Source organism: Coccinella septempunctata, chromosome 1 (genome assembly GCF_907165205.1).
Source record: "Coccinella septempunctata chromosome 1, icCocSept1.1, whole genome shotgun sequence".
In the NCBI taxonomy this organism is placed as follows: Eukaryota; Metazoa; Arthropoda; class Insecta; order Coleoptera; family Coccinellidae; genus Coccinella; species Coccinella septempunctata.
Window position 1 is genome coordinate 38,038,328 of NC_058189.1, and position 24,939 is coordinate 38,063,266.

Sequence of the window (24,939 nt, forward strand, 5' to 3'; positions counted from 1 at the left end):
TTGATTCTCTTATGCGGGGATTTCAATTGCTCGACAGTGGAGTGGGGCAATCTTACGTCCGTTGCGTATCTGGATCGTTTTAACCCTTGAATGCATGATTTTTTTGTTTCTTATGAAAAATTCTATGAGGCTATTTTTGATGCATATATTGAGGAAAAAATAACAAAGAAAAATTCAACAATAATGTTAACAGAAAAATACATTCAAAAAATATGTGCACAACTGCAACATTATGCGTTGCTGATGCTATGGCACAACTATTACATGTCCTCAAACCCATCTTCGAAATCATCTAAATGGTTTAACACATAATGTTCAAGTTCATTCTGTGTCAAGATTCTCCTTCGGTCATGCTAATATTTCTTTTTTTCGTCAGGTCATTTCTGAAAAATAAACCATAATCGTAACAAACATCATACAACGCATGATGTTTACATTACTGCAACATCAAAGTACATCGAATCTGCATGATGTAATAATACAACATGTTACAACGTGTCCATCTGAAGGAGTGCCAGATGATTTTTTCGAATTGCTAGCTGCAAAAGTACAGTACCAACTTACCTCTGAACACGAATATAATTTTATTTGTTGAGCTAAGGCACTATAAATCACAGTAACTTCTTATGAAATTGCACTACTTCACTTTGAACTTAGGTATCCCAATACCTATAAGAAGAATACGCCTGACAATACACACATATGATTTGCTTCGCTCATAACGATGTGTATGTTGGGGCAATGTGGGGAATGCATTTAAGTTAGCTATTTCATTTACAGTTAAGCTGCATTCACAATCAATTCGCGGGCCGAAGTGCACTTCGGCAGGTAATTTACCATTCGCAATAATCTTGGTACCAAATACTCAAATGAATCAAAAATGTAACTGATCAAAGCATAAGCATCAGCATCATCTATAGCCGGCACGAAATTCCTTGCCGAAGTGATAGTTTGCAACTTGCAAGAAATTTTGTCTTGAATTTCATTGTGAATGGTAACGGAGAACGCCATCTGCTAAGCTTCCGTGCCGAAGTGCACTTCGGCCCGTGAATTGATTGTGAATGTAGCTTTAGTATCAAGGCAGTTGAAACGGTATGTTGCAGAAATGCAACCTGATAATAAGTTTGTGAATATTGTCGATTCGTTTTCCTTTCTAGAATTGAAACAATTTAATCATGTCAAAAATAAGAATGATAGAATACTGGATTTAATATTATGTAATAAAACGAGATTGAAACATATTTCAAAATGTAGTGAACCACTTGTCGTTGAGGATGATCATCATCCTTGTCTTGAGTTCTTGTTTGATATAGGTATGCGGCATTATATGAGAAGTCCCGTAGTTCTTAGATTCAATTTCAAGAAGGCGAATTACAGGAGCTTATCTCGAAGTACGTCGCAGAAACCAAGATTGATGGTAAATACCCACTTTTTTATTCCACGAATACTATAAATAGCATAAATATCAAAAATAAATATCATACTAAGAGGAAAATTCATAGAAGCAACGCAGACTTCAATTTATTTCGGATCTGGAGATCGCGTTTGAGGATAGAAGAAGGGTGAGCGATTTGTGCATTCTTCATAAAGTGGTGAACGGATCTTTTGCGGGATTCCGGGAATCTTGGAGCTTCTATCCCTCAGAGTACCAGAGGTGGAGGTAGAGAGATGTTTTCAGCATACCTTTTGGGAGAATTAACGTCACTCAGAATTCTCCTCTTTGTAGAGTGGTCACCTGCTACAACACTATGACGTCCTCTGTTGATTTGTTCAGCACATCCTTAAATGTTTTTAAGAAAAGGCTGAAATGAGAACTCCTTCACTGAGGCGATTTCATTTTTCATTTTTTAAGGGTTAAAGTGTATCTTATGTTCTTCTCGTACATTATTTTTTTTTGTATTTTTGTTAAGTCAAGAAATTTATCCAATCGTATCCATATGTATTGTGTCAATTTTCTGTTTGAGAGATGTTTTTCTTTTCTTAACTAGGAGATTAAAAATTAAATTAAGATATGTATGAATATATTTTTCTTTAATTTTCAATTCAGTTGGTACTTTTGTGTATTCACTATCTGTTTGAACTTTTTTCTTAAATAAATAAAGTTATAAGTGAAAACTTATTTTTCGGCTCTTTGAATTGGGGCCTCTACTTCGTTAAGTTTCAGTGTTTTCTCATTCAACATGTATAATATTGTCGTGTCTCCAATAAATGAAAAACTCGAAAACTAGTTCGGTCAAGTTGGCAGGTCATTTTCATGGAAAATATGCATAAAGTGATTTATGCTTCTATGTTGTGTCAGAATATGAGAAGATCACTGTCATTCCGGAAATTTGAAACGATGCTCGGAAAATGAGGAAATAACGAGAATTTCCATGACTTCTTCATATTCACCTATACTACCATACTAGCACAGCTGTCTTTATTTGTGAAGGTGTTTGAAAAGGTCGTGATACTATCGGGGGCGTATTTAACATGGAATTATTAATAACTAAAATGAATAATGAAACGAAAAAAATAATCGAGAAAAATAATCAAAATAATCTCCCTATTTGCATTTTTCTACGAAACATCGTAGTAGCGGGCAAACTACGATAGGAACCACGGACCTAGCCCTGAAACGCCTTGTAAGCTGTGATCTCCCAGCTTAACTCCCGTAGTGGATTCTTGTATAGAATTCCGCTCGATACCCGCGTGTCTAGGATCGATCGCGTAAATTCTAAATGTCATTAATTGAACGTGAAATTTAGGCGATTTGCTTTGAATTTCTAACTGTTGGCTATTTATATTTTTTTCTCACTTTGAAATATCTCTTTCTTATTTGACCATAAAAAGTATTTACGGGTCTTGAAAAGTACGAGATATTCAACTTCCTCGGACCGCCTGTAAGCTGCGACTCTACTGATTACGTAGCGCTTGGTAGTAGTGCCGGGTGCCGGTACATTAGCCGCTCAGTTTTAACTGATATGATTCTGATTATATTGGCTTCCTACAGAAGATTTTTAGGTACACAGATTTAATAATTTCGAATTTCTTGTACTACTATTTATTTTCCGTTTTTGTTCTAAAATATGCATAGAGAAGTGATGTTTATTCGTAAAATTAATATTTACTCACTCGACGACAAATTTTGTTAAATACACGTTATATCATATAAATGTGTGTTAAAAAAAAATAAGAAAATATGGAGTAGCTTCCCTAATTCCGAAGGTCTAGACAAGCCACTGGATACTATTATATAAATCATCTACTATTGAACTGTAAACACTTTACAATTTTTACGAAATGAGTTTTTAGACCACGACTCCTTTTAGTTTACCTTCACCCACCTGGAGATGCTATTGTGATACCGAAACACGCTTCGTAGTTTAAAACTCATTTTCTGAAAATCGCATAATGTTTTAAGTTCAATTATGAATTTGCATCAGTATCAATCCATAATCATCTACAAGTTGAAGAGGTTTCGGAACATATTCGTTTAAATTCAGGTTTACAAAAATCCTGAAAGTGACGCATTCCATATTGAAATTTTTTTTATCTTTTCAAATATCTGGAATGAAAGTGATCTTCGAAGTCTTTCATAACCTGACGCAAGATAGAAGCATAGAGTTCTATAGGCATAGTCTAATATGTCTTAAAACAGGGTGAATGCACTGATTAGATTCTGTTTTTCCAACTTTGGAAATAAGGGATAAGTTTCGTTTTTCCCAGTGTAGGTAGCGCTGTTTAGAAATTGACAGTTGTCAATTGATATTTGAAAATAATTTGAATACATTCCTACGACTTGCGAATGTGCTGTATTTATAAGCAATTATTGGTGTGTGAAAATGTATTAGATTTGAGGAAGGGTGCATTTATTCCACATCTCGTTAAGTTTTCTGTATAGACAGACTACGGTACTACAGATAAGAATTCGGTGTTGTTGGAATTTGAGGCAGAACCAAATCAGATGAACGAACATTCGGGACGTATATAGCTGAGTTTTATGGCAACTTCATAGATATTTAATCAAAGGAACTGTATTGAAAATACGTAATAGGAATTGTGAGCATGTACATGTATTAAGAAACAGAAATACATTAATCTATTCGAATTATTTCTTCAAATATTCTTCACGAGTACGGTGAAATTTCCGTTTCCGAATATATTGCATTATTCGACAATTTTTTATTATTATTATTATTTTATTGAAATCATATTCATATTGTATTACCCTTCTCGTCAATACAATTTGTCTAACAGAAATTATTTCGAAGAAGAATAGTAAGCACTCCTTCAAATCCTTCAATAGTGTTGAAATAACTGCAAAATTCAAGTGTAAATCTCAAATATACGTTAAAAGCGGACATTTGACAAAATAGTCCAGTTCTTTTTTTGGATTCGTTGATCGATCGGGATGACAGATTAAAGATCGAATATTACAGTTGTTTTTTATGAAATGAAGACGCCAATTCAAAGAGCCGAAAAATGAGTTTTCACTTAGAAATTGAAAACAAAATAAGATAAGAGTGATAGAACCAGGCACGGATCTGCACTTTTTGTCGGGCTAAAGTGGCATCCAAATTTAACACCCTTTTATAAGTCTTCCAACTTGAATAATTAGTTGATTGAACGAAGGTTTAAATCTGCAACAAGTTGCTAACCTATTTAAGAGTCACCAACGTGTAGTTAGTAGAGCGTGGAATCGCTATCGTTCTAATGTAGGCTGACCAGATTATCCAATGTTCAATGAAGGACGGACCTGGGGAATGTGTATATGTCGCAGGCTTATCATAATATCAGTCTTATTATAATACGCCTAGGCTTTTCAAATATGACTATGCGTATTGTAAAACTACCAAAGTAAGTGAAAATCGGACAATATGACTGATTACTTAAGACGAGTTATAATACGACTGACGCTTCTTAGTCTTATTGTTCAAGAGAATCCGAGAGAGAATCTGTACGCGATGTTTTTAGAATTTGACTGTATAAAATACGTCGTACTATAATATGACTGGCAGTGTACCAAGCAAATCATAGAAATCGCTTACAGGACAAAAAAATAAATATTTATAGATTTGGATTATTTATTACAACATGTTCCACTCTTACGACATTTGCTTGTACATTTCATATGGGATTTGAAACATAAGCATTTATTGTTACGACTAACGACACTGCGACTTGATTGGTTTGCAAGAACACTTCTTGAATCCCTGTCCTTCGAATTTTCGAAATAAACTTAAAGCTTCTCTTAAGGAAATTACTTTATCCTCTGGAATATTAATCACTTCATTAATGTGGCAATCAGTCATTTCATCACTCGAAAAACATCGGCTTAACAGTCCATCTATGGTACCAATTTGGTAAACATCATTGAAGACTTTTACTACGGTTCCGAAGATATTCTTGGAGCCCAGAGGTCCCCTATCTACTTTAGGAACTCCTATTGCTACAGCTTGACCTATCCCAATTTCTTATTACTCACGTTCAGCATTTTTTCTGAAGATCTTTTTATAGGTTCATGACTTTTTTTCATTTCTGAATAGATTGCACAATTAGCCTGACAAGCCGTCAGTTGTATACCATACGGCGAGTATAACCAATCAGAATCCAGAGTATTCGCGCGCTTTTGAATTTTGTCAATAATAAGCCTAATGAACAACAGGCTTATTATAATACGCCTCAAATTGTAGGATCCTGGATTATTTCGGTGATATTGTAATATGCCTAGTCGTATTGAAAAAGCCTAGGCGTATTATAATATGACTCATTTTACAATAAGGCTACGACATATATATTTATATATACAGGCGAGTCTTTGAATCGTAAAAATATTTCAACAGTAGATTCTTGTGATCAAAAGAAACACTTCATTACTGTACCATTTTTTCCGATTCGGCCCTGATAAAAAGATATAGCCATATCATGTTTTCATAATGAGCTGTGCCACTCCTGCCAAAGCAAAATTACCTTCAGAATAACTAAATGAATCTGTGACATCTGTGGATCTTTTAAAAAGAGTTGCATTCGGTCAAAAGTAGCCAATTTCTCGAATTTCACAGATATATTTTATTTTTGAATGTCTCGTTACTCGAAAACTATATTCCGAAATTCATTTCATTCTCTTCATACTGAGAACTAGAAATAACATTTTTTTTATATGAAATAATAATAGAAAAATAATGTGAGTCATGAACTACCATAGGAGGTCCCAGAGAAGTCGAAATATTCAAGAGCAACTGTAAACCCGTTTCGGGATAATTTTCCCTCGTCATTACAGTCAGCACTGAATCTTCCGAACGGAGGATGGTAGTCTTATGGGATCTCGGGACGCTGTTTTGAGATATTCTCATCACGATACGCCACCTGTCACGCAAAGACTGAACCAAACCTCACTTTCTCTGCAGACTCGTATAACAGTTCATGGCTCCCAAGTTCAACGACTTCCCGTAGTCATCGAATGTGCAAACATTCATCAAGGATCACGGGCGAGTTGAGGGGGTTCGCTCACTATGACCATGTCCTGATCCGGAAAATTTTTGTATTGTATTTTTTTATGTTTTTCAACAACCTGTATCTTTCAAACACTTCGTACATTGGACTTCAGAATCAAGTTTTGTTATTTAAAAAATAGAAATTCTTTCGAAAGATCTTCCATAAATTTGCACTTTCTTTTTTTAATATCCATCTCAAATAATCTTGAGAAAAAAAAAATATATATATATAATCATTATCCCAAATTACCTTTCGGTGTATGGGTTATCTGTACAATACAATTTCACATTATAATACAAATTCAATTATCTGAATAAACACTCTTAATGAATTCTTTCCATTGTCTTCTGTCCACTGCTAGAACTTTGGCCTCTTCCACAGTTTTTCTTCTCCGGTTCACCTCTTTCTTAACGCTGTCCATCCATGTTAGGTGTGGTCTTCCTCTTCTGGGTTTCGTCTCCACTTTTGCCTCCCAAATGCGTCTTACTTGTCTATTTGTTCCCATCCGTTGTAAATGTCCCCACCAACCCAACTGTTTCTCCCCGATATAATCATTCAGTAATTCCACCCTCAACTGACTTCTGACTTCTTCATTCCTCCACCTGTCTCTCCTTGTTACCCCCTTTATTTCCCTCAAAATTTTCATCTCCATAGCCTGTAATCGACTCTTCTCTCTCAGGGTTGTTGTTCAAGTTTCACATCCACTGGTCTAATAGCTGTCTTGTACACCATCATCTTAGTTTTCTCGGCTATTTCTCTCTTCCTGATGAAGTTCTTATTCATGGCGTGGTAAAGTTTGCTGGTCTTTTCTATTCTATCATTCAACTCTCCTTCCTGATTTCCCCTCTTATCGATACTGACCCCCAAGTAGGTGAACTGTTCTACCTGCTGTATCACCTCCCCCTCTATTTCCACCCTCACTTCATCATCCTCCTCATCTGAAATTCTCATTATCTTTGTTTTCTCTCTATTGATTTCCATACCATACTTCTTTAATGTTTCATACCAGATACTTACATTGTTCTGTATTCCCCTCTTACTCCCGACATCAGCACCACATCATCTGCAAACGCACATTCTGATATCTCAATCCTCTCCATCCTCCAGTGTCCTACAAACAATTTGGACATATTTTCCTTACATTCCTTTATAATTTCATCCAAGAATATTATAAACAGCAGAGGGCTGAGTGTTCCTTCCTGCCTCAATCCATCCCTTGTTTCAAATTCTGCTGATCTCATGTTTTGTCTTATGACAAAGTTAACATTTTTCTTGTAAATACTCTGGATCGACTGCAGCATTCCCGAGTCAACACCTCGCTTCTCTAGTATCTCCCACAGCTTCTTTCTTCTGACCTTATCGAAAGCCTTGACCAAATCTATAAACACAAAATATGCGGTCCTTTTGTTTTTCTTTACTTTCTCAATTATCTGCTTAATTGTAATTATATGATCTTGTGTACTTCTTCCTTTAATATATAGGAACAATCAAAGCCCTCCTCCAGTCCTCCGGTATTTCTTTCTCGTTCCACGCTTTCTGACAGATCACTCTAAAAACTTCTCTACCGATATTCCCCATATTTTTCATCATCTCTGGTGCTATCAGATCATATCCAGCTGATATTCCACTTTTCAACTTTTTCAGTGCTTCGTTAATTTCCTCTATACTTATATGGTCATCATCAGTGTTTGCTCGAGCGTCCTTTCCTACAGCATCCTCAGGCGTGGATATGCCACGTTTCCCTCCAAGAGTTCTATAAAATACTCTCTCCATCTTCCCATGACTTCCTTCTCACTTGTCAGTAATTCCTTTTGTTTGTTTCTTATGGTTATCTGTTCTAATCCCTTTTTCTTTCTAAGCTGTATTCGGATTCGGCTTTCGGACAGTCCGAGAATGGTTCTAGAACTGCGCAGAGGATTTTATACTAGGGCGCAATAGTTTTGCGCAGTTTTAGAACAATTCTCGGACCGTCCAAAAGCCGAACCCGAATACAGCCCTCGTGTTTTTTAACATTCTATAGAATAATTTTTTGTTCTCATTAGCATATTTTTCCATTTTATCCCCAAAATCAGTCCAGTTCTTTTCCTTGTTTCTCTTGATCATTTCTTTAACTATTTTTCTTTTTTCCTTGTACCTCACATAACTTTCCTCAGTTCTTTCTCTCAAGTATTAATTCCATCTGTTCTTATTGCATTTTATCTCTTTTTTATGTCCTCGCTCTACCAAGAAGTATATTTATTTTTTCCTTTGACTCTTACACTTCCACAAACCTCCTTTGCTGCTGCCAATACTCTTGTCTTGAACTCAACCCACAAATCTTCCAGCCTCCAGTTACAGTTGACTACATCTACCCTTGAAAGTTCTTCTTCTACTTTTGTCCTGCACTTCTCTGCATTCTCACGCTCTCTTAGCTTATAATATTTTATCCGTTCATAACATCTTTCATTTTATTTTTCGACTTTCCTTCCCTCATCCTCTTCTACCATTCTTGCAACCAACATGCAGTGATCGGTTCCTAATTCGGCTCCCCTGTATACTCTCACATCATTCACCTCTCTCCTACTATCCCTCTCCACGAGTATGTAATCTATAATTGATCTATCTTCTCTTTTTGGTCCCTGTATATTTATGGATCTCCTTATGTTCATAGAAAGTATATGTCACTATTAAATCGTTCACTCTGCAGTATTCAATAAGTCTATTTCCATTATTTGTCTTCTTATCTTCACCGTATTTGCCCACAACTCCATTATTATCCTGTGAAATACCAACTCTACCGTTGAAATCCCCGCATATGATAATTTTTCCTTTACAGCTCTCCTTTGCCATATTCAATTCTTTCCAGAATTTATCTTTTTCTTCCACTCTTGCATCCTCATTCGGCCTGTATACTACCAATATAGTTATAATTGGTTCGTACTCTTTTTCAGACGCAGTGAGAGAATCCTTTCAGAGTACACCTCCCGGTAGTCCACAAATTGACTCCATCTCTTATTTATCAGACATCCTACCCCCCTATTTTCACATTTCTTTCTTTGTCTCTCTCCACTTTTCCTATTTCTACAATCTGCTTCTGGATTTGTCTCTCCTTTAGGGTAAGGTCGTTTTCTATAATTGTTTTCTTTCCTTTCAAATTCTTCTTCATTGCTTGTAGTTTTTGCTCCCAACTACCTACTTCAGCGACAAACATTTCAATATTTGTACCTTGATTTATTCTGTAAGCTCTTTTAATTCCAACTTTTGTCTTCAGTTCATTTTCTATGTACGTTTGAATTTCCTCCTTCTCTTTTCCAACCTCAATTTCAAGACTCTTGACTACAATATTGTTTTCTTCCTTCTTTTTTCTTCTCTTTCGGCCTTATCTTCCAAAACTTCAATTCTTTTCTCTAACATTTTCTTCTCGTCATTCAATTTTTTCTCTCTTTTCTGCATTTCTTCACGCATATTCTTGATCTCAACCTTTAGTTCTTCTGTATTTTTCCTCATTTCCACCATCATTTGTTCCATCATCATCTTGAACATGTTCTAGGTTTCCGGAATCCATTTCTTCCCCTCCCTTTCATAGTTTCAGATTTAGTGATCTCAGTACTTTTTTATTCCTTCCAATAGACTCCGTTTCTATCTTTTCGAACTCGTCACTCCTATTGCGCTTCTTATCCGCTACATTTAGGATCACCTGTTGCCGTATCTTCTTCGATTTACGCGTATAACCGCTGTGCGTCAGCAGAGCTACAACTACAACTAACGCATATCGACTGGAATACATTGCGACGAGGAACGGCTGGCAGGTGTCAAGAGAACCGAGGACCCGAGACAGGGACGGGAAACTCCTCAAACCCGACTTAATTATGGTAAAAGAGAGGAACGTCATAATAGCCGACGTTTCCGTCTCCTGGGAGTCGCCGGAGCCTCTTAGCATGGCATACGCTGTGAAGAAGGCCATATATTCAGCTGCCACCATTATGGAGAAGGCGCTTCCATTGATAGTGGGAGCTAGGGGAGGATGGTGTCCAAAAAATATTGTCCACACAGCACTGGGGGAGGCTGTATAATTCATAAACAGTTTAACCGAGTGGTTTGGCGCTGTGCACAGAGGCTTCGTCTTCAATTCGTCCCACTGCAACATTACAGTGGTAACGCTTGAACCGTATTGGCGATTGCGCGAAGCGGTTTTGCATTATGAAATTGTGATGATGAGTTGGAGTGCGGTTCGGGAGAGACAATATGTGTGACTGTGTTTGTGAATACGTGTTTTGTAATTTTATACTCTTGACATCTTTCAATTGTCTCTTATATGTTTATTTTTTATGATCATGTAAACAACCTATATCTGCGACTGCATTCCTTGTATTTTTCATGTAATGTCAGGATGTTAAATAAAGCCTTGAAACAGCGGTCCAACAATGGGAGCAACAGAATCACTCTCTTGGACTTACTCAGTCAAAGAAATTCGTGATGATCTCACCGACCTACACCAGAAAGCTGCTGAAGCTGTCACGGGCTGAGCTTTGTATCTTGTGGGAATGTCCGCAAATGAGATTTGTAGGCTATATGGATCAGAAGCAGAAACAGCTGAACACATGGTATGCAAGTGTCCGGAGCTGGCTGGCCTAAGAATTATTCATATGGGGAAACCGGCCCTGGATACTCACGAGATAACGGCTAAGGTCCCTAAGGATGTTGTCGGTTTTATCAACAGCATTAACGATCTCCTCTGGTTCCCATGAATGAGTAGGGAAGAGAACAGAAGATCTACATGGTCGCAGTTCCCAAAGGCTAACCGAGCCACAACGACTACGGTTCAAATGACCGTAAGGTGCACAAAACTTTCGTTGTAAGTTGAAAAATCATTATGTCTCAAGCTGGATCGTTTATAGTCTTAATTATCGGGAAAAACGTCATCTCATGTTGACCGAAGCAGTATGCCGTATGGTTTCGTTTAGAATATCTACCCTTTCAGTTTTCGAATTGGAGTGTGAATGAAAAGTCAGGATATGTTTAATTTCTCAATATCTTGTAACTTGAGCGATTTTTTGTGAAAGGGCAGAGGAGACTCAATACACCATTGAACTTACAGATAGATTATACGATTTTCACATAATTAATTCTAAAACCAAGATACGTGTTTCGCTATGTCAAAAAATAGCATCTTCAGGTGAGTTTAAACTCATTTCGTGGAAATCGCATAATCTGTTTTGAGTTCATGTATGGATTTTCAACAAGTATCGTCCACATCAATCCAATATTTCAACACACCATTGTAAAAATGCCGTAAGCATTTTGAACAGTGTCTCAATTTTCCCAAACCATTTTAGCCCCACCTCTCATGATACTCAAACAATCCTTCAGATAGTCTTAAATGTACTGAACATTTGTAAACAATGACTGTTTAATCTTCTTTTTCGTTTTTCGCGCAAAGCATCGCCTTTCAGTTCTGTCCTTACCTAAATTAGATCACTTAAGGCTCAAGGGGACGATAACTCCGCCATTTTGAATCATACATAAAGGCGTTTTTGGTGTAATCATTGGTTTTTCTTCTGTCATAAAAAAGACTCAACACCCAGAATATTAGGTATGAGCTAATTCCTGCCATTTATATCAGCTAATTCCTGCCATTTATATCAGCTAATTCCTGCCATTTATATCACCTAAATTCAATAAATATTAAGTGGATCTTACCCCATCGTTGCTACTTTGCCTATTATACATCGCTTTGAATTTGTATGCTTCTGGTTTTAGAAAGACGCAAGTTCCAACAGTAAACGTTTCATTCATCCATTTAATTTCCTTCCCATCATTTTGCACCGATGCACTCTTTTTTCTTGCAAGTCTGCGCCTTCAAAAAAATTCGACAGTGAAAAAAGCCAAAATTCATTTCAACAAGATAGCCTTACCTACAAGAATTGCAATTATTAAAATTGTTTCTGTCCTGAAATTCATCAACGAAATCTACAAAACGGCTTCCCTCATGTTCAAATCTTGAAGTGAAATAAAAGTTGGTGCCGTCGTCTTCTAATACTGTGGGTAAACCTTCAATGCCTCCATTCAGTGCCCAGTTGGGATCTTTGGTCTTGTGCTCCACCTCAAAGAATAAGTTGCATTGTTGAACATGCGCTCAGATATAAATTTCAAAAAAAACTTACATTGGCAAGTCGTACTATACTTCCTAAAGGTACTTCTTCACAATGGTCAATGACGAATAATTCCCTAGGGTCTGCAATTGTACCTAGTATAGTATCCGTTCCCCTCCTGAATAAGTGCACATGACACATTTTCTTATTGGGAAATACATTTTCGTACATATAAGATACTTTTCCAATTTGTGGTAATTTGTTTGAAATCTCCGAATTTAACATAACAAAATCTCCAACAGTCACTTTGATTTCGTCTGAAATGAAAAATTAAATTAAAACAAGATTAAAAGTAGATTTACATTTGTAGTGGATCGGTAACTTTCAATATACCCTATCTTCGGACCAAAGGATTTAGAAGCGACAGGAGCAAGGCGCTCATTTTGGGGGAGTAAATGAAGATATTTTGAAAATATTTTCTTGTAGTGTGTGTAGGGTGTTCGAAGGGACTATTTAAAATTATTGTCATATATACAGGGTCTTCGGAAACAAAGATATAGAACAAAGTTACACCAAGAAAGAAGCACCATCTACGAGATAATGAAGAAAAATTTAAAATATGGAGGTTTTTTAAACAGCGATTAATGAAGAAACTAGTTACGCCAGCGATACAGACAGTATTTTTTCGAGAAGCAAGTTGGCTACTCCTACACATAAAAAAAATTTCAATTTTGGAATATACACAGTGATCATAATTAATTTTAAGACATCAACTACAAATAATCGTCAAAAACTGCTGACAAACTATCAGGTTTAGGTGTAGGAAAACCTTATGAAGATAAAAATGAGGAATGATCACGCCTAAACGGGGAGACAAAGAATACAATAATGAGGATAAATTCAAATGCATACCACCCGCTGATATGAATATCAACAAGTGTTACGATCAGAATTGAAGTAGCCAATTTGCCATCGTCAAGGCCCCAAATGGAGTACGCCCTATCGAAGTAAAGCAGATGTTGACCATGGTTTCGTTCCGATGGAGAACGTTTGGAATTGATGGACCCTTATTCAATACTGGCAAGAGTGGCAAGCGCTACTGAGTAATATCCAGTAACACAGCGACTACTGAGTACTATACATTTACCCAGAGCGCCACCCAATATGAAACGGTGTCCGATTCAATCCCCTCCAGATAGAAACCCAGACGAAGACAATAGCATATCTCCCATATTTTCTCTAATTTAGTACGCCGATTCGCTTTGCGAACAACAGACATGTGAAGAATTGAGAAGTTTGGGAACACGTTCAGATCACGGCAGAAATGATGGCAGCGGTACAATAATAAAAAGGAATGATCACCCCTAAACGAGGAGGCAATGAATACAATAATGAGGATTAATTCAGATGCATACCACCCGCTGATATGAATATCAACAAGTGTTACGATCTGAATTGAACTAGCCAATTTGCCATCGTCAAGGCCCCAAATATCGTAACACTTGTTGATATTCATATCAGCGGGTGGTATGCATCTGCATCTATCCTCCAATGAATTAGAGAAAATATGGGATATATGCTATTGTCTTCGTCTGGTTTCTATCTGGAGGGGATTGAATCGGACAACGTATAACAAGCGCCTATAAGCTGGAGATGGTGCTTGCTAACGACGAAGATTTAGTCATCTGTTTCATATTCCAGCAGCCGACCTCGTCTTTCTCGATCGCGTACTTTCTTGAATATAAGGGCGATTTTTGGTGAAATGATTCATTTTGACCAGTTTCACAGTCTGTCAATTAAAGGACACCTTTGAAAATACCATGTATTGAAAGTTGGTGTTTTCTGATTTGGACCCCCTATATTTTTCAATTTATCTTCGTAGCGCCATATTCGAAGAATATCACACATCACATTACCGGTTTTTCGAAATATTTGAAATACCTCGAAAAGAAATAGTAGGTACAGTACAGAAACGCCCTGTAATTTAAAAACGAATCAAGAGATCTACGATCCGCTTTCTGATTACTTATTGATTAACAAAAAATTTGGTAGACCTGGAACTTTTTTTCTCTCTAGTACACCCTATAGGTAAACTGTGTCCCAAACACGATGTTGTACGTAAATATCTTGATTCGTTCCCGAGTTATAGGGCGTTTCTTAAAAATGACTGTCAATTACATATTTCTTGGTTTAAGTTCAAGATATTCGAAACATTCCAATAGTTATTTAAGCAACCAGTTGGGAATACCATTATTTTTCTTAATGAGCGTACTAAGAACGCGAAATACAAAAAATAGTGGTAACAACGTGTTTCACATAATATTTTTTCAAATTTTGAATAAGATTGTGATATGAATTCAAATTGAAAGTACCAAAAATGTCTTTGAAAGCTTCTCTCAGAGATTCCTTCAAAATCGTCGGAAATTATTCAATTTTTCATTCCGTTACCATGAAATCAGTTATCGTTTCATCATCAGTTGCGAAATATTTTATTTTGCGTAACTGGTTGCGAAAAGTAAAACGTTTCAAAACGTCAAGGAGTTTTAAAAAGTGTCACTTCATATGTCAAAATTAGAAAAAATATTTATTACAAGTGAGAAGCTTTTTAAGACGTTTTTGGTTTAATTTGAATTCATAGCAACGTCCTATTCAAAATTAGAAAAAATATTGTGTGAAACACGTTGGGAAACCCTATTTTTCGTATTTCGCTCATTACGAAAATTAATTTTCAGTAAATTTTATGTTTTATATTTCAACTTCAAATCGAGACTAATCACATTCAAATTGGGATCGAACAAATTCAAAATAAGAATAAGCAAAATGGTAAACACAATCGAATTGGGAATAAACACATTCAAAATAGGACTAAACAATCCTCTATTGGAAAATGACAAAATAATAAAGTTATTGCGATGAGATAATTTTGAGTGTTTTGTATTGATTCTCAAATTTTTCAATTGAATTGTTCATAAAATAGCGTTAGATTAAGTTTATATACAACTCTGAGTTGTAGAATAAATTTTTCTCTCATTTGGATTCTTAATTACTTCTAAACAATTGTCTTGAAATATGAAATACAACTGAAAATGACTTTTCTCAATATGAAATTGTTTAGCCCCATTTTGAATGTGTCTATTCCCAATTCGATTGTTTAATCTCAATTCGAATGTTATTAGTCTCAATTTGAAGTTAGAAAGCTATAGTAAGGGATTTTCAAAAATGTCATCTGTTCAAAGATATTAAGTTTTCTACTTAATTCTTGGCATGGGACACCTTATAATAATAAAACTTATATATTCAACCCATAGTGAGCTTACGCAGAGTTACTAAGAAATAATACCAAAGAGAGGGACTAATCTAATTGGCAATAATGAATGGATCACGCCTACATAGTAAAGCAGGTGAATAACAAACGAATTAATTCAGATGCATAACATCCGCAGATAATTAAATCAACAAATATTACGATCTAAATCGAACTAACCGATCGAAATCACGGTCAGCATTTACTCTTTCTCGACGAAATGAAAATTTCTGGTAATACTTCGAGCGAAGGTAGTTGTTAGTTCGATTTAGATCGTAACATTTGTTGATTTAATTATCTGCGGATGTTATGCATCTGAATTCTGAATTAATTCATTCACTAATTAGCAATGTCGTGCACGTGTTTGCCATCTGCCCATGAAATTACTCTGCATAAACTTACCACTATACTTTAGTGCTTTTTTGAGTTCGTCCTATGTTGCATTTCTATCGAAGTTTCGATTTAATTTATGAGTATTCTTTATGAAATTGAAGCATTCATATAATTTCTCCTTTTTATATGATATTATCTTCATTGAAGGGGATTACACGATAGACATAAAATGAATTAAATCTCAAAATAAAAGGAAAATATTTATATATAAGATATCCCATGTCAAGGAGGAAGTCAAAAAATGGATGATTTTCGACAAGTTTGCGACCGAAAATAAACTGCGTTGAAAAATATACATAGTGTCCTATTTAAAACAATAACGACTCTCCTCTATATCTCTGAAATGGTTATACATGAAACATAAAAATTACTGAAAAAAAAATAATTGAAATTATAATACCTCGAACATAAACCATGATTTAGAGAAATATACAAAAAATTCATTTATCAGAAACGCTCTACATATAACTCAAGAAAGAATCAAAATATCTACGATCTGCTTTCTGATATCTAATTATTCCGAAAAATAAATAGGGGATCCTGGACGATTTTTTCATTAATTTTTAAGTTCTCGAGATGCTCTCAGAGAGCATCTATACACATAGATTGAAAATGTCGAATTTTCAGAAAATAATCTTCAACGATAATGCTTTCTTACCCACTAAAGCACAGTTGAAGAACTTTTTTCCCTTGTGTAAAAGAATTGGATCATTAGGGAATACCACATTGTGTAAAATTTTTGTAGAACAGGCATTCCTTTCTATATCCTCAATATTTGCTACCTCTTCCTTATCTTTCTCAGTGTCGCTATCATTATCCGCTTCTTCAATTGCCATATACGGACAAACCCTCCGTTTACATGCCTGCTTTGTTCGACCAGGTCCATGAAACTTTTTCATGTCTTTGCAGTGAGAGCATTCTCCACACTCTGGATTCAAACAAGCTTCACACACCCCGCAACGTTTTCGACGGGGACCTTTTATATCTTTTCCATTATTATTCGCGATTTGATCTGTGAAACAAGTTTCAAAGGTGTCTCTGACCAAGTTTGTGGTTGCAGCTCTGCTCCAAGTAGGTGCTTTCACTTTCACTGCCTGCGAACGAAAAGAGCAGTGATAAAGCCTAAACACTTTTATGCGCATCAAACCTTATTTCCACGTTTTCTCATACTTTTTTTGCCAGAAAAAACCACCCCAGCCATTTTCACCAATGACCTCATACATTGAACAGTTATAAGGGGCTTTTCCACATCGTCCGTTGCAGCAGATGAATCAAATCCAACCACCTATAAATATAATTGTTAGTTTGGCAGTTAAAACCAACTTTGATCAATTAAAATCCTTACTATTATAAATGCGAAAGTCTGTATGTGTGTTTGTATGTCGCCTTACCCTTCTCCAGAATCATATTGTAACCAGTCCGGCCCTGTTCCTTCTGGAAAAGTTCGCTGCGCCTATATAAGCCCAGGAGGACCAGGACAGGACGGTTGAGAGTACAAGCGGCGGATGGAAATAAATAGTAGTGACATAGTTAGTTATAAGCGTTAGTATAAGTGTAAATAAATTGTCTTAATCAGTCGGATGTTTCGATTCAGTGGAGAAAACGTGTGGGGGTTCAATATCGCTCGAATTAAATATCGATTATTTGAAGTTCATGCCAGTGACCAGTGACCACAAGACTACAGAACACGATGGAGACTCAAGCGGTAATGGACTTTTTTAGTAAAATGAACGAGAACTCTTGTGAATTAAATGAACAAATGGAAGGAGAAAATGGACCAGATCAAGAAAAATTGTAATGATGTAGTGAGTTAACTAACAGATAAATTGGATAGGGAACTGGAAATCATAAATGAGTGGAAGAGGAAGATATAGTGAGTGAAAAATTTAACGAAGTTTAAAAGAGTTGATGAAAAATTTGACGAAGTTTATGATGAAGTTAACGGAAAACTTGAAGAAATGGCAGAAATAATATAATCCTAATTTAATAGATTCCCTGAAAAGAATGTCAAATAAAACAGATATTCTGGTGTAGGAAATGTAATAATTTCCTCGAAAATAAATTCACATGCCGAATTCCCACAACAAATTCGACGAGAAAATCAAAACGGAGAAACATAGTAAACCACTCCTCCTTCGTCGTACAATTTCATTGGTGCAGAGAAAAGGTTCCGAAAATGGTATAAAAAGAACCCATATGTAAAGCAAAAATAGATTCACATTCAGACTCAGCGATCGAGACAGACGACCACCATCTAAGAAAATTACGCATATCGCTTCCGCATTCCAAGTCTGCACACAAAAGGTTTTTCTCAAAACCACTCCAAATTTTTGATGTAAAAGAACCCTAGTCGACATATCAAAAACAGTTTGTAGGTGCTGCGCTGGCGAACAATTGAAATGACAACGAAAAAGCAACCGCATTACTAATAGCTCTACAAGGACAGGCACTCAACATTGTTCAAAGGATTCCGGAGAGTCAACAAGCCTGTTACGAAGTTCTACCATCGAAACTTCAGATGAGATATGGCGATGCAAAACACAAGTAGAGAACCGAGTGCAGAAAACAGGGGAAAATCTCCAGGAACTTGAAGCCCATGTAGATTAGTAGGGCTGGCTTATCCATCTGCTCCTTGAACAGCTATCAATCCAGACATTTGTGGATGGAATCAAAGATAGTGAGATACAACAAGTGTCGAAACTAGGACGCCCAATAACCATAGATGATGCATTGTCCCGGGATTTGTAAATTGAGGCATCGAAGCAAGCGTCACATAGAGGACACCTTCGTGTAAGATAAGTCCAAGAAACAGACCGATTTATGGAGGAAATGAAAAAAGATGCTGTGTGCTAGAACTGCAACAAATTTCAAGCGAAACTGCCGAGAATTTGAAAAAAAAACACAGAAGGAAAACTAAAAGGGGTCGGTGAAAGGGGTCATAAATCGACTCAAGCTAAAAATGCCCCCGAAGTGATAAATCCAAGAATTTATCAAGCATAGTTATTCCCGGAAAGATAAATGACCGATATGTGAAAATACTGGTAGACACTGGCTCGATCAAATTGCAGCCATTATTCACATGTGGAAGAGAGGATCGATTTAAGACGGACCACCGTAATCGAAGACAACTGGCCACCTCAAGAAATTCAAAAAGCACAAGAGGAAGATAATGACTTGAAAGTAATCATGATATGGAAGAAGAGCGGTAGACGACCTACTTGGGAAGAAGTATCCAAACCGAGTCCGAATATAAAGTCGTATTGGGCACAATGGGAAACGTTGAAGATTGATGGAGGTCTTTTGAAACGTTGTCGGGAAGATGAAGATGGATCTAAGCAGAGGCTTCAGTTGATTGTGCCGAAGAGTAAAGCCACAGACATTTTGACCAGACTACATAATGGAACTCCAGGTGGACATTTCGGGATAACTAAGACGTTGAAAAAAGTCAAGCAGCGATTTCATTGGCTAAATTGTAAGAAAGACGTTGAAGGTGCAGAAGATGCAAAACTTGTGCTGCCGCTAAAGGACCTTATGGTAAAGGAAAAGCACCAATAAAGCAATAAACGTCGGATTCCCCACGAGTAGCTATGTACATTTTGGTATCGATTGACTATTTTACTAATAAAATAGGTAGATGCCTACAATATTCCTAATCAAGAGGCTAGTACTGCAGCTAATAAATTGGTCGAAGAGTTCTTCTGCAGTTTTGGAAATCCTCTAGAGCTGCATTGTGATCAAGGCCGAAATTTCGAGTCGACGTTATTACGAGAAGTATGCAAGAAATTTGGAATTCATAAAACAAGGACTATACGTCTCCATCCACAATCAGACGGGGACCGAATGAAAATGCGCTACGACATCAAGGCTATTGAAGGTGGAAAGGTTTTTCACCGCAGCTGCAGAGACAGTGGGAGGGACCGTATGGAGTTATCAAGAGGATGAATGATGTAGTTTACAGGATAAGGAAGCTCCCCAGAGGAAAGCCGAAGGTCGTCCTTTTCAACCTATTGGCCCCGTACGCGCAGGGCGAAGTGCAAGTACGTTTTGAGGAAGTTCCGATGCAAGATAGCAGCAATTACCAGAAGTTTATGGATTGCGTTGCACGGTTCGGCATCACACAGGAAGCATCAAGACCTCTTTACAGTCTCTGAGGGATACTCTCTCGCTCATTGTGCAGCGACGGATATTCGTATGAGCAGAGGAATAGCAAGAATATTCAGAAAGAAATTTGGATGTCAGAAAGAACTAAATTGGGAAATTGGCTGTTCCCAAGCTACATAGGTTGTGGACTGGACCAGTTCGATTGGCAGGTTGTGAGAAGCATGATGGAGGTGGTATTTCAAAAGACTGGTATACAGGATCCTAGTATGCAATTTTAACCCGAAGCAAACCAAGGAGCTGAGGAGTGTTACTTCCATCAGAAGGGTTACTGTAGGAATTGTGATGATTGCAGGTTTCGCCACAGTACTCGGAAAAACTCACGGAATCTATTCTGGGACAGAACAGGCTTAAGGAGGGAAATAACCAGTCCGGCCCTGTGCGACCGTTTCCTTCTGGAAAGTGCGAGAAGCCGCGAGAAAGTTTCCAGCAGCGCATATATACAGGCTGTTCCTAAATTGAACGTACAAACGAAAAGGGGAGATTCCTTACGTGAGTTTAAGAAAAAAAAGTCCCATAAACATGGGGTCGCAAACGTTTCGTTTTCGAGATACAGAGTGTTGAAGTTTGAATTTTTTTCAAGTTTTTTTCTCATAGTATCTACACTTCACAAGATATTCAACTGAAATTTGGCATAGATATTACATTTTAGAGTTCTCACCACGTGACATGGCAATTTCGATAGAAGATCTACAGGGTGATATTTTTTCTGGAACACTGCCACCTGTTCTTCTGCAGAACTTTTTTTTGGTGAGCAACTGTTAATTTGAAAAAATGTAAAAAGAAGCTTTGTTCTTATACTAAACTTTTCGTTCTTTTGTAGTTTTGCCGTATCTACCAAAGATTTTGAGAAAAAAAATTTTGAACGATTCTCTCGAAATCCTCGTGAAAATCCAAATTATGATGGGAAGGCCACTTTGTAAGCTGTGGTGAATGAATTCAGTGTCAGTTTTTATGGAAATTTTCCTGATCTGTAGCGATGATTCATAAAGATTCGATAAACTCGTATAATCAACACAAAAAATATCTTGTGAAGTGTAGATATGAGAAAAAAAACTTGAAAAAAATTCAAACTTCAACACTCTGTATCTCGAAAACGAAACGTTTGCGACCCCATGTTTATGGGACTTTTTTTTCTTAGACTTACTTAAGGAATCTCCCCTTTTCGTTTGTACGTTCAATTTAGGAACACCCTGTATATAACCCCAGCGGAGAAGCAGGACAGTACAGGCTGGGCAAAATTCGTTGTCTACTGAAGAGATCTCAAGAACTATAGCAGCTAGAAGAAAACGGATGACACATTCTCGAGCTCTTTTTTCCTTACTATTCCAAATCTGAAAACAGATCCAGCCTAACGTTCATAGATTTTGAGTAATGACCGAAAATTGAGAAGTTCTCATTTTCGATTAAGCTGAATAACTCGCTTGTTTGAACTCATATTCGATGTTTGACATGCTTATATTACGATGGTTCACAATTCGAACACTACCGTTGACAGAAGTACCTATTTTTCATCATCTTACTTTTGTAAAAATTATAATTATAGATAGCTATCGTATTTTATTTATATTACTGACTCTTTAAGTTTCTTTCATAAATAGAAAAACCATAATTGAATAAATTTTCTTCTTTAATAATCAGACGAAAGTCTTTTACTCTCTTTTAAAGGATATCGATCTCGATAAGGATATATAAAAGAAATAATTATTCGACAGTCGGTGATTACTATCGCAGAAGGTTGAGTTCACATAGGATTATGTGGAGTTCACGAACCATAATGCATTTTCAACGGTCGCTATGGTTACGCCAGCCTACTGATATAATTCAACAGTGAATCGAAAAGCAGGAAAAAGTATTGAATTTTTTTTCTTACGTTATATTCATGTGAAAAGCGACATATGATACATTTTTGAAATCAGCAAAAAAAATTGCAGCAAGATGTGAGAACTTTCAACTATAGTTTACATTTGAAATCACTGTCGTATCTCGAAAATGACTGGATCAAAAATTTATTAATATCATATTTGAATTCCTCGTAAAAAAGCCTGTAGAATGTAATAACAACAACGGATTTCGAATACGAGTTCAAATAAGCGAGTTATTCAGCTTCATTGAAAATGACAATTTCTCAATTTTCGTTCATAACTCAAAATCTAAGAACGTTAGGCTGGATCTGTTTTCAGTTTTGGATTGGTCAAGAAGAAAGAACTTTCTTCCGTTTTCTTCTAGCTGCTATAGTTCTCGAGATCCCTTCAGTAGACAACGAATTTTGCCCACCCTGTACAGTTCACAGTGAAAGCGGCGAGTGGAAATAAATACAAGTAGAAAAAGGAGACTTATAAAAGATGGTTGAGCACGCATAACTCGGAAGATCTTGAAGGATATAGAAAAAAGAACAGAGAAGTAAAAAGACTAGTTACCAAAGAGAAAAACGAAATGTGGAAGAAGAGGTGCCTAGAAGAACATATCGGAGGTTCAAAAAGCAGGGAAGCATACAAGACCATAAGATCACTCCAACAGAACACCAAAGAGGGACTTCACGTGACCCATATTCAGAACAGCCGATGGCAGGAGTACTACGAAAATCTACTTACAGAAAAAAGACCTGGTTTCGCCAGCACATCTACTAACATCAGCAATCTAGACCAGAGAAGAATGGAACAACCTCTACACGTCACACTAGACGAAATTAAAAAAATTGTTAAACACCTCAAAAACAAAAGATCACCTGGACCCGGTGGCATTAACCCGGAGCTATTCAAACACGGGTCAGATAAGTTACTGCGGATCGCACGGAACATGTTTGAAAGAGCCATAAATGGGGAAAATCTGCTTTCAGAATGGATGGAATCCTATATAACCTCGATTTTCAAAAAAGGGGACAGAAGGAAGTGCGAGAATTATAGAGGAATTAGCGTCATATCGACAATGGGTAGGATGTATGGTAGACTGTTGAAGGGACGACTGGAGGAGAATATAAAAAGCAAGATTGGAGAAGATCAGGCTGGCTTCACAGTAGGATAGCCAAAAACAGATCAGTACATATAGCTTTTGTGGATCTTAAAAAGGCCCCGCATAAAGATCTGGGAAGCAATGGAGAAACTTGACATACCGCAAAATCTGATATCTGCAACAACAAAATTATACTCTGAAAATGTAGTATCGGTCAAACTGGGGAAAAGACTAGGAAAAAGCTTCAAAACAACTAAAAATCTACTTCAAGGATGCTCTACCTCCCTCACCCTATTCAAGATATTCCTAGAAGTAGCACTAAGACCTTGGAAAAGGAAATGTGAAGGTATGGGAATACCTGTAAGAAACGAACACCTATATACCCTCAGTTCCGCCGATGATCAGGAGATTATGGCACAAGATGAAGAAGACCTCAGCTTCATGGTGAGGAAACTAGGCGAGGAATATGGGAGAAATGGTCTTGAAATTAATTTCAATAAGACAGAGTATCTATCAGCTAGCATAACAGAGATAGAACCTAGAACTAGATGATAAGACCAAATTGAAAGGATGCAAGTCCTTCAAATACCTAGGCTTCACCATTTCAAAAGAAGGAACAACTAGAGAGGAGGTCAAAAAAAGGTTGGGACAAACCAGGACGTGCATTCGGCAACTTAACGGCATACTGTGGGATGACCAAATCACGAAGACAAAAAAAAAAAAGAATATTCAATACCATAGTCAGGAGTATTATGACATATGGGTCAGAAAACTGGGTGATGAACAAGAGAGAACAGGGAAAAATTCTAGCCACAGAAATGGAATTCTAGAGGAGGTGTGCAAAAAAGACCAGACTAGACCGAATACCGAACCAGAAGAAGGATGTCAGTGGAGGACGACATACTTACCTTTATTGAGGAAAAACGGCTGGAATGGTATGGACACGTGAGACGACGCCACCGGATAGATGGATATCCCGAATAACTGAATGGAGCCCTTTAGGGAGACGAAGACGGGGAAGACCGCGAAGATCATTCAGGGATGAAGTGGATAGCGCAATGACGAGGAGAAGTCTAGAGGATGGAGATTGGAATGATAGAGATGAGTGGAGAATCCGGTTGAGAGAGGGAAGACAGCGTCAGCTGTAAACATCCTATGTATATATAGAAAAGAAGAGTAATGACATAGTTAGTTATAAGTGTAATAAAATAGTCTTAATTAGTCTTTTGAATAAGTGAAGAAAACGTTACAATATCTTGATTCCATTAGTGTCGAGAATTTGATGAACAATATTCTCGTGTAAAACTCACTTCTCTTTCTCCTGAAGAAAAAAAAAACAGTTTTCGTAAAAAACGTGAACGAATTAACGAATACGTTCTTTTGAACTTGTATGGCCAACGCCCATCAAAAGGCTATCTCTAAAAGAGATAGAGAAATACAGGGTGATTCACGCAAAGTGTCCACCAGAGATGTTTTATTATTCAAACACATAAGATATTCTCTTCTCGGTTACTCCGGAAGTTGATTAAAACTTTGTTATTTCCAATAACAAAAGTTACAGGTTTGAACATTATATTATCCTCA

At 36.8% G+C, this 24,939-nt stretch overlaps 1 protein-coding gene across 2 annotated transcripts in view; it reads right to left on the reverse strand.

The window, feature by feature from the left end:
* The window catches only part of LOC123316410 (DNA (cytosine-5)-methyltransferase 1-like), a 41,047-nt gene that overhangs the window by 12,142 nt on the left and 3,966 nt on the right, over window positions 1-24,939 (reverse strand). For both annotated transcript variants that reach the window (XM_044902475.1, XM_044902484.1), the window contains exons 5-9: window positions 17,393-17,530; window positions 16,904-17,339; window positions 12,621-12,865; window positions 12,372-12,559; window positions 12,157-12,313 (exon numbers count right to left, since the gene is read on the reverse strand). In XM_044902475.1, the coding sequence (XP_044758410.1) occupies window positions 12,157-12,313; window positions 12,372-12,559; window positions 12,621-12,865; window positions 16,904-17,339; window positions 17,393-17,530 (1,164 nt within the window). The remainder of the gene's footprint in view (window positions 1-12,156; window positions 12,314-12,371; window positions 12,560-12,620; window positions 12,866-16,903; window positions 17,340-17,392; window positions 17,531-24,939) is intronic.